We start from the raw sequence: 9,465 nt of genomic DNA, 5'->3' as shown, positions 1-9,465 counted from the left end.
TAAATGGCGAAAAATGAAATTTCGGAAAATTTCGGTTTCGGTCCCCACCGAAATCCGAAATTTAAAACCATGCCTACATTCAACCAAAATATTTGCATTAGTAATCTAAAATCCCTGATATCTGGATTAATAATATCCGAATGAAAAAATGTCTTTGAAAGAAAAGTGATCGACTACTAATATTCATCCACCAAATCTCCCCGACATTTTTGCTATGATCAATAGATTTTCTAATCACTGCAACTTTTTAGGGCCCAACATCCACCAGCACTGGACCCCACCAAACATTTCGCATCTCTAAACATACTACACAAATCTACGGTCCAGATTCAGATGACGTATCAGCTTCGGTGTTGCGGCATTGAACAGAAAACACCCTATTTTTATACTAACTATTCAGCTTCAGCCATTGTAACCCCTTCAAGCCCCCGAAATGGTGGCTTGTAATGAAGGACTCTATCATCAGCTTTCATCACTTTCTTCCTTGTGAAGGCAACAAAGTACATTAAATTAAAATATATGGGACGTAAGTCTTTCTACATTGATTAAAAGCCACAAAAAAACATTCTCAGTTTCAATGATTCAAACGATTCTCAGCTCCACCTCCTTCATATACTACGAATTCAGAGCATACTGAATATAATATATAGACACATATTAATATGATATAATATACATTGCTGCAAGAAGAAGGTTAAACATTTTTCATCTAATATATGTTCTTTGTATTTGAATCTATGCAGGAAGGGGGTATGTCTTTGCACTTCTCTTGGTACCAATTCTTGGGCAACAAGACTATGACCATCATTTTTTCTTCATCTTCTTACCTGTATTAGTTGCTGAGGACCCCACCTAAAAAAATTAGGGTATCAAAATCAATGTAGATAACAACTTTGGCCAAAAAAAAAATGAATAATTTCCATGCAAAACATATTCAATTGAAAATTAAATTCCAGCTCGAGAAGGTTTACAGTTTTCCTTGAAAATAAGGAAAATTTTCGATATTAGGAAGATAATGACAGGATCAATGATTAAGAATATTACATGGGAAATTATGAAAAATAAAAGTTTCTATGTAAAAAAAAAAATGTTCCATGGGGAGTGTAGTAGGTTTACAATTTTCCTTGAAAACAAGGAAATTTTTTATTTTGGAAAAAAAATCCAAAAATGAGTAAACCAAAAGCTGGAAAAGTCATTTTCCATGAAAATAACATTCCAATAAAATTTCCCTACATCCAGACAGCCCCTAAATTACTCCCTAGGTTAAGAAAATGACTTGTTTAATAATGCAACCTCATTCAGACTTGTTTAATTTCTTCTTTTTCCTACTTTTCCTTCATTACTTCAAATATTTTCAAGAGATTTCCAAAACAGATAGATGAAACAGGTATTGTTTTGCTGGACCACCCAAATTTCCAAGTCTAGTAACAGATCACAAGAGCCAACTGATTATAATTCAGAACTCAATCATCCCCTCTTACAAGTTACAATAGAAAATCTCCCAGAACATGAAAACTAGGCGTTTGGATACAAGGATTTTATAATCTGTAACAACCCTGGATTTTACAGGCTAAAACCTGGATTTTAAAAGCTAAAGCCTCGATTCTAAACTTCCAGGATTGTAAAATCCAGGTTTTAGCTTATATATATACATATATATATATATATATATATATATATATATATATATATATGTCTCTGGTTGAAATTGAAAACAGACCAGTAGACATGATAAACAGTACAGATAGGGTGATTTATTTAGAGCTGTATGGCACAGCACCCGATATTGATTTTCAAACCCAAATAACAACAACGGCAGTAGGAAAAGAAATAGTGAGAGGAGCAGCACTTTTAGACTTTCACAGAGTGTCAAAGAAGAGAAAGAATTAAAAACACTTCAAGAAATGTAACCCAGAAGGAATAGTTCATTTTTTTTTTTGAATGGTCAGAAGGAATAGTTCATAACCTCTCAAATCCACCTAGCTTTTTCAGAAGTACACAAGCCCTTTCTTGACAGTTCAACAACATCCTTATATATAAAAAACGAAGCTATTATTCTATTCCCAAGCCATTTATTGGGCTTCTTCTCTGTTTGATCATGAATACCACATTTCATTACCAATTAACTATGCATCTATTATACCATTTGTGCATAAAATACAACGAATAAATGATTAAGACAATCACACAAGTCAATCTAAGAAGCTTCACCATTTTTTATCTGTTGTTTGAACCCTAATATCCTCCATGAAAAATGGTGGTCAGAAGTTTGGAACACAAGTTTCTTACGGGGATCCTATTCACGGATAAATAACAGTGAGCTGTTCCGATGGGGAGATCCATCTGGCGACTTCTTCATAGTCGCTCTAAAGCAACCCCGTCTTCTCTGAGTTTTTCTCTGTCAATTACAAGGTGGTAGGGTTCGGAAACAAAGCCATGGCCATTGGGTTGGATCACTATGAAGCATCAGACACGCTTTTAGAGAACGTATGGGCTAGCTTTATCGGTGAAAACACACCAAAAATGTACAGCTCCCATGAAGAGGAAATAAGCAACACATCAACATCGTCCCAAACATGGGAGGATTTGCCAAGTCTAGAGGGAAGAGACGGGTCTTTGGAGCTCCTAGAGAGGCTTCCCAGTCTTGGGAGATGGATATCAATGGGAGCGGAAAGTTGGGAGGAACTGCTTGAAGGATTATTACCTGCAACAGCCAATGAACCTTCAATAGACCCTAACTCGGCAGGTGATGTTGGTTTAAGTTCAGAAACAAAATCTGTAAGAGTAGAAAAGGTGGCAACTCAACATTTCAGGGGTGTGAGGAGGCGGCCATGGGGAAAGTTTGCAGCAGAGATAAGAGACTCATCAAGGAAAGGAGTTCGAGTCTGGCTTGGGACCTTTGATACAGCCGAACAAGCCGCTTTGGCTTACGACAAAGCTGCTTTAAAAATGAGAGGGCCGAGGACTTACCTTAATTTTCCTCTGGAGATCGTTGCTAAGGCTCTGGAAGGTACTTGCACAGATCGAATTTTGGACCGCGTCCCTACGCCTTCTCAAGGAAGTTATCCTATCAAGCTCGATGCCTCTTCTCAACAAGTTCTCAGCTGCACCGAGACATCTCACAATCCTAGAAAAAGAGTAGCAAGAGAATGGAAAATTGATGATGAGATGATGGTCAAACCCTTGGCATGGAGGAGACTGGCATCCATGGAAGAGATGTTCGGAAGTGAATTAGACGTCGTGGAGTTCGAGGACCTTGGAAATGACTACTTGGAGAGTTTACTGTCTTCTTAGTAACAGAAGACCGATAATTCAACTGAAGAAAAACAACAGATAGCTAGTCTTGGGTTCATCTATAGGTATTGTGTAAAATGACCGTGATCCCATTGGGACCATACAGACTGACTTGGATGGCCCAAATTCATTTGTTGCAAGGATTTACTTGAGTTTAGGTGATTTTGAACAGTTCATTTCTCTTCATACCAGAACCATATAGTAGAATAGTAATACCCATTTATTTGTGACTGAAGATTATTCAAGGCAGTGGATGTAGATAAAATATTGTGTAGAAACAGTCTGTTTTTAGGAGATGAGCATTTGTTTTGAATTTGTTCTTGTGTATACTGAATGTAAAATTGTAGCTGATCAGACGATGTCTCTTTCTTATTCAATGTTTGAATTCTTATCTCATCTTGATCTTGAGTGCAAGGATAACAGACATTTTTCCTAACGGGACAAGGAAAGAAAAGATGAGAATAAAGAGAAAGATGAACTTATATCATTCAATTTAAAAGAAAAAGCTACTTATTTCTTTGCTTTACTTCTCTTAAACTAAAATTTTAAACATTGAAATGAATTGTGTCCATTTATTCCCTAATTTAATGGAAAAAAATCCAGATCTCAATGTTTTGAAATTTGAATGATTCAAAAGTATTAAATCTGTTTGGAAGCATAAGGAAACTGTGTGAATGGGTATGTATTACAAAGATTTAAATCATTAGAGGGTATTTTAGTCCAAAGTATTAGGGTTTTGTTTAGGATTTTAAAACTTTCTAGTTCCTTTTCTTTTCTGATATGTATGTAGCCTCATGGCACTTTTCTAGAATGCTATGCAATGGAATGAAAAAGATCTGAAGTTTCTCTCTCCCTCTCTCTCTCTCCCCCTCCCTCCCTTGTATCTCTCTCCTTCTTATGCCTTTTGAAGGGTGATGCTTCATATTAGGTCAATTTTCTATCCCTAAACTCATCTTTCTCTCTTTCTTCATCTTCTCCTTCTCTTTTCTCCCATCACTTTTCTCACCCTTTCCGGTTGGGTTTCTCCTCTTCATAATCTTGATCTCTTTTCTTGATTTATTGAATGGTTTGATCTCTTTTCTTGATCTTAATCTTTTTTCTTGATCTTAATCTTGATCTCTTCTCTTGGACTTGATTCCCTTTTATTGATCTTGATTCCTTGTATCATTTCTCTCTCTTCATCTTGGCTCATTCATTTTCAGGGATTTGCTAGCGTCCATCGCAGAAGGCATTTCGTGGATGGGATGTTTCTATGTGAGAGCAGCCACCTCATGAATAATGACAAAATCCGTTGGAAAGTGAGCCCATGTGACTGCTCTCACATGCAACATCCCATCCGCGAAATGCCTTCTGTGATGGACGCTAGCAAATCCCTCATTTTCAGCCCCCTAAGTGTTCAATAAAAGTCTACTTTGAGTTTCCCTTAATTAAATGCCTTAGGCAAGTTCATCTAGCGCACTTCAAGTGTTCAGTAAAATTCCCGATAGAGCCAATGATTCACATCAGTTCCTGTAATCCCCATGGAGTCCATTATTATACCTCAACCATGAGGGAGGGAGGGCAAGCACCCTCAACAATCAATACAGCTGATAATCTCACACACGTGATCGAATGCGAGAATCATACCCACGCTATGGCATTTATCTGTCTTGACCATCAAGTAAATTTCTCCTATGCAATCGATAGCCCCCTCTAATGGTCGTAGTTGAAATGGTAAATTTTGGTGGAGTTCTCTCATCTTAAAGCCTTTGGTGGGAGGTTTTTCTGTTTGTGTGTGTATGTGTGTGGTGAACGAAGGTGGGAGTTATGATCTCGTGAGCGCTATTACGTAAGGAGGATCTTGAGAAATGAGATGCACCTAGGTAATAGGGCAGCTGATATAGATCAAGTCTAATACGAGTGATGGAAACAGGGAGATTAAAATGCTCTAGATCACTCAACCAATCCATATCAGTTCCACCTTCATTCGTGTGCTGCAACTCATCAGTCATGGTACTACATTAGGAATTCTCCCTTCGAGCAGTAGAGTCCATTCTTCGAAGTCATCGACAATGTGATGGACTATTGTTTGCCCGATAGAGATGTCCGTACCACCATGTGAGGCGATCTGCGAACGAGAAGACAGAAGGGCTAGCAAAAAAAGAGAGTCCAACGCTCATCTTAGATTATTTTTTACTCCCTCTGATTGCTCTAGTGTTTTGGTTATCTTTGTGATATCTGTTTCTGTTTGCTGTAGTCCCTGTGGGACCTCCTCAGTCTGGGCTATAGAGGTATCCTTTTTTTGGATTTAGTAACTTACTATTAAAAAGATGAAAATCAGAACCTCTATACAATGCTATTTCTACTAAACGTACAAAGACAAAGATTTACTAGTGTGTTGTGCAGTATATCTAATTTTCGAGGGGCATGCTGCAAGCTCAACTGAGCATGATGATATGATTCAGAGTTGTTAAGGGGACTTATAGTTTGTGTTTGCCGATTCTAGGACCAATTATTGTCAGAGGATGTTTTGGCACCAAGGATGAGTGCTTGAAAAGACCTTTCCTTTCGATAAGGGTTGTGTTCAATTCAAATACATGTTTGTAGCCTTCACTTCCAGATTGTTGTTATCACTGCACCAAAGTTCACAAAGACGGATCCAAATTGCAACACCCACTGAATGAGCTGAGCTTGAAATTTAATATTAACTGATTTTCGGGCATTACAACGGCAATCATCTAGCTAGCCACGATCATAGAGGCAGAGAGAAATTTGGACAAGACCCATAAATCAAAGAAAGAAGAGAGAGGATGAATATAGTAACTAGAGAAAAAATGCGAAGCAAAAAGAGCGAGAGGAGGCAAATTTACATGTGAAATTTAAACTGTGATTGTAGGTTTCTGTCACCAGAAATATTGAGAAAGAGAGGGTGCAGAGACAATTTAAAGAGTGATACCCAGCTGTAGTCAGAGGGGTTTCCAGCTCTAATGATCCCGGGTAAGAAGCAGACAGGTTTGCAGCAAAATCTTAACACTAGGGAAATATGTAGAATGATGCAAATATATATAGAGGGGTAATTTAAGAGAGAGAAAATTATGGGAGCGCTAAAAGAAATACCCGCTTGCCTAATAGAAAGCATTAAAGGCTATCACACTCGGGCTCCAAATACTGTTTTTAAGCCATGATCCATTGTGAGTTGGTATACATCTTATGCATGTAATATCTACACAAATTGGAAAAGTTATTGTGCCTCCATTAAAACAATGGAAAACAGAACAATAATATGGAGGAGCTTCTTCAAAAAGGCATGCAAGATAAAAGAGAATCATAGAGCTCACTGATGGATTCCTTCATTGATAGTTTGATACCGTCTTCTTCTAGACCTGATGCGCCGACGGAAGAGACCGAAAGTCATCAAACAAACGAGAAGAACCACCTCCATAATTACAACTATCTTCAACTCTGTAGATCATGAAACACACTTGGATGTTAATAACAGTTTCTTCAGTTCACTACACCCAGACATGCAAAAAATAAAAGTACCTTTTATCTTTTGAATTAGGTCTTCCAGATTACTTCTGATCTTCTTTTCATGAGTATTAATATCATCTGAATCAGTTCTTGTGGACTTATGTTCATCTATCTTCCCTAGAACATTCCCATCCTTAATGCACTTGTTTGGACAATTGATGCTACCATCATACTCATCACTTCCATCACAACAGTCTACAAAAAATTGCCAGGAAAATTTAAAAAGAAAATAAATTATTTCCAAATGGTTCGCCAAGCAAAAAATGCTTGGTAAATATGATGAAATATATGAATATGAACTCATTTTACTTAAATTTGGTGATAAAACTAAATGTGCTTGTCAAGATTACTGACCGCAAATGTGATCATTCACACGAGAAGAAAACAACAGCTGAGGCGCACTTCCTATATTTCTGCAATAGAATTTGCTTTCTGGACAAGCTGAAGTTCCTGCAAGATAATAAAATGGAAGTCTCAGGAGAAATAGCTGGTTTAGTTCTCACAAAACCAAAAGGAAGAAAATAATAGCTAACACTTGAAAAATGTAAGTGGCTTGGGATCTGAGTTTTTTTGGGTTTCCCCCAAAAAATTGCAATTTGGGCTTTTCTACAGTCAGTTTGGATGAGCAATCCACTTTCATTTTGGGTCCAATTTGTGTGTAAACTGACCTTTAGGTTGCATTTTACGTGCAAATTGCAATCTCAATGGCCCAAACTGCAATTTGGCTGTACATACAAACGCACAAATATACTAGTTGACTGAACATAGAGAAGGATTAGGGTCTACACACAAAATGCACCCGAGCTGGCCCTCAGGTTGCAATTTATGTATAAGTTTACAATCTGAAAAAGACCCAAATTGCACCCAAATTGTAATTTTGATGTACATCCAAACCCACCCAGATACTAATTTTCTTGAACAAAGAGAAAAAAAAAACAGAGAGAACTGATTAAACTAGGTTATGTTTACATTGAAACAAAAAAGACTAGTTTAATAACAAGCACTACTTTATCTCAAATGAAAAAATTGAAAGAGAATTAGGGTTAGGGTTTCAATAACCAGGCTCGTCGGTTCCATCTGAGCAGTCACAAAATCCATCGTTGAGGCGGTCCCTGGAGAATGATTTCGATCCGTCCTTACACGCGATGAATTCCAAATCAGCAAAATACTTCTCGTCTGCGTCATGTAGAATAGAATGTAAATATCACTCTACTGCGCACGATAGTCTGTTCCCATGTATATAAATAGAAATAGAAATAGAGAGAGAGAGAGAGACCTTGTGGAGAGATTCCGAGTAAACGTGAAGGTGGTGGGAGTGTTGATTCCAAGAAGGAGGCCATGAGAAAACAGGTTGTAATAAGAAACAGAAAATTGCGGCCAGTTTCCATTGCACTACCTCCCCCTCTGAGGTTCTCTACCCTATCGGTTCTCCCATGGCGCACGTTAGCTTGTGCCTTCGTGCAAAAGGAAGAGTGAGAAACGGGGGAAGTGGGGTGCAAGTTTGCCCAGCCCTAACCCACCCAGAGCCCGATCAGGGTCAAGGCTGGATTTTCCAACCCGGCAGGTCAAGGTTCATTTTTATAGACCCTGACCTCAGGTCGGGTCGGGCTCTGGGTTAATGCCTCGGGTACCTTGACCCGGCTCGATCATAAGTTTTCTATTATATAATTGAACCATATGTGCATGTTTCTTTTGCTAATGTTTTCTATTATCTTGGATTGATGTTTCTTTAGATTATTATTATTAATTGTCTCTGTTGGCCGTCATGTGTTGTTGAATTCATATTGTCTTATTTAATTCCATTTCTCTGTTTATTGATTATTTTGTTCTATATGATAAGTGGTTGCTTTATTTTTTGTACTCTTAACAGGTATTTGCACTAGGATCAAGTAGGGTCGGCCCGGCCCGGCCCTGCCCAATCAGGGTGGGCCAGGGCCAGCACTGAGCCCTGTAGAGCGGGCAATGGGTTGAGGTTTTTCGGCCCTAACTCAGGGTCAAGGTGGGTCAGGGCTGAGATAATGGGATCCAGGGTTGGGCTAGGGTTTTGAAAAACCCGACCCAACCCGACTATGTTGCAGCCCTAGGGGGAAGGCTCGTAATTCGTAACTAGCTTAACCCAATTTCTAGCGTGCGCCTCGTGCGAAAGGAAAAGGGTGAGACGGGGAAAGGTCGCTTCAATCAAGAAAGAGGAATGACAGTAGGGCCATTGTTTCGAATTTTGCGACGGCTCTCCCATGTTTCAATAATTGAACGAACTCAGCTTGTCTTTTTCGGCTGAGCACTGCTAGGAAAACGGGAATCCGTTTTGGGAAGAGCCACGTCAACTATAAGACAAATGGAGGGAGCTCAAATCCCATAAAAGCATACACATAGGAAAGGGTCAAATCAACGGTCATTTCAGTCCCTTTTTACTTTCCAAACGGAATCCCATTTTCAAAGTGTTTTCCTTTTTGTTTTAAAAGAACTGTACAGACCACACTATTGGATGATCTGTAAATATGCAGTTCATCTATAGATCAGAGGGTTAGGATCATCCTATGGAAATGATATTTTGGGCACAACCTATTTACATTATGGCCCATCATATGGACGGTTTGGGTCATCCTATAGTGTGGTCCACACAATTCTTTTTGAAAAATAAATTACTATAAAGGCTCACAC

The 9,465-nt window shown here is 38.5% G+C and overlaps 2 protein-coding genes across 3 annotated transcripts; one reads left to right on the top strand and one right to left on the bottom strand.

The window, feature by feature from the left end:
• Nucleotides 1-522: 522 nt before the first annotated feature.
• LOC143861797 (kinase C substrate, heavy chain-like protein) lies at nt 523-8,315 on the bottom strand. 2 transcript variants are annotated; one of them, XR_013240022.1, is made up of 7 exons: nt 8,081-8,315; nt 7,864-7,980; nt 7,159-7,254; nt 6,817-6,999; nt 6,612-6,735; nt 6,391-6,496; nt 523-852 (listed from the first exon to the last, which is right to left on the bottom strand). XR_013240022.1 is itself a non-coding variant. In XM_077372727.1 (6 exons), the coding sequence occupies exons 1-6, from the start codon at nt 8,190-8,192 to the stop codon at nt 816-818; spliced, it is 669 nt and encodes a 222-aa protein (XP_077228842.1). In that variant the 5' UTR covers nt 8,193-8,312; the 3' UTR covers nt 523-815. The 2 variants fall into 2 exon arrangements, 1 of the variants encoding a protein (XP_077228842.1); XM_077372727.1 differs by lacking the exon at nt 6,391-6,496 and having other exon boundaries at nt 8,081-8,312.
• Nucleotides 2,023-3,376, top strand: LOC143861796 (Integrase-type DNA-binding superfamily protein). Its single transcript, XM_077372726.1, has one exon. It carries the CDS (start codon nt 2,437-2,439, stop codon nt 3,292-3,294), a length of 858 nt encoding a protein of 285 aa, XP_077228841.1. The 5' UTR covers nt 2,023-2,436; the 3' UTR covers nt 3,295-3,376.
• Nucleotides 8,316-9,465: the final 1,150 nt, after the last annotated feature.

Source organism: Tasmannia lanceolata, unplaced genomic scaffold (genome assembly GCF_043159265.1).
Source record: "Tasmannia lanceolata isolate RefF3 unplaced genomic scaffold, GAP_Taslan_0.1 ptg000037l, whole genome shotgun sequence".
NCBI lineage: Eukaryota > Viridiplantae > Streptophyta > Magnoliopsida > Canellales > Winteraceae > Tasmannia > Tasmannia lanceolata.
The sequence above is the reverse complement of the archived record's forward strand: the minus strand, read 5'-3'. Positions and strand labels throughout refer to the sequence as shown.

What these genes read in the sequence shown, in the direction of transcription:
- LOC143861796 (XM_077372726.1), top strand. Translation starts at nt 2,437, where the DNA reads ATGGCCATTGGGTTGGATCACTATGAAGCATCAGACACGCTTTTAGAG.
- LOC143861797 (XM_077372727.1), bottom strand. Translation starts at nt 8,192, where the DNA reads ATGGAAACTGGCCGCAATTTTCTGTTTCTTATTACAACCTGTTTTCTC. An exon ending in AGATGGAACCGACGAGCCTG is followed by an intron (nt 7,255 to 7,863) that starts GTTATTGAAACC and finishes ATTATCTTGCAG; the next exon opens with GAACTTCAGCTTGTCCAGAA. An exon ending in ATCAATGAAGGAATCCATCA is followed by an intron (nt 853 to 6,611) that starts GTGAGCTCTATG and finishes TAATTTTTTTAG; the next exon opens with GTGGGGTCCTCAGCAACTAA.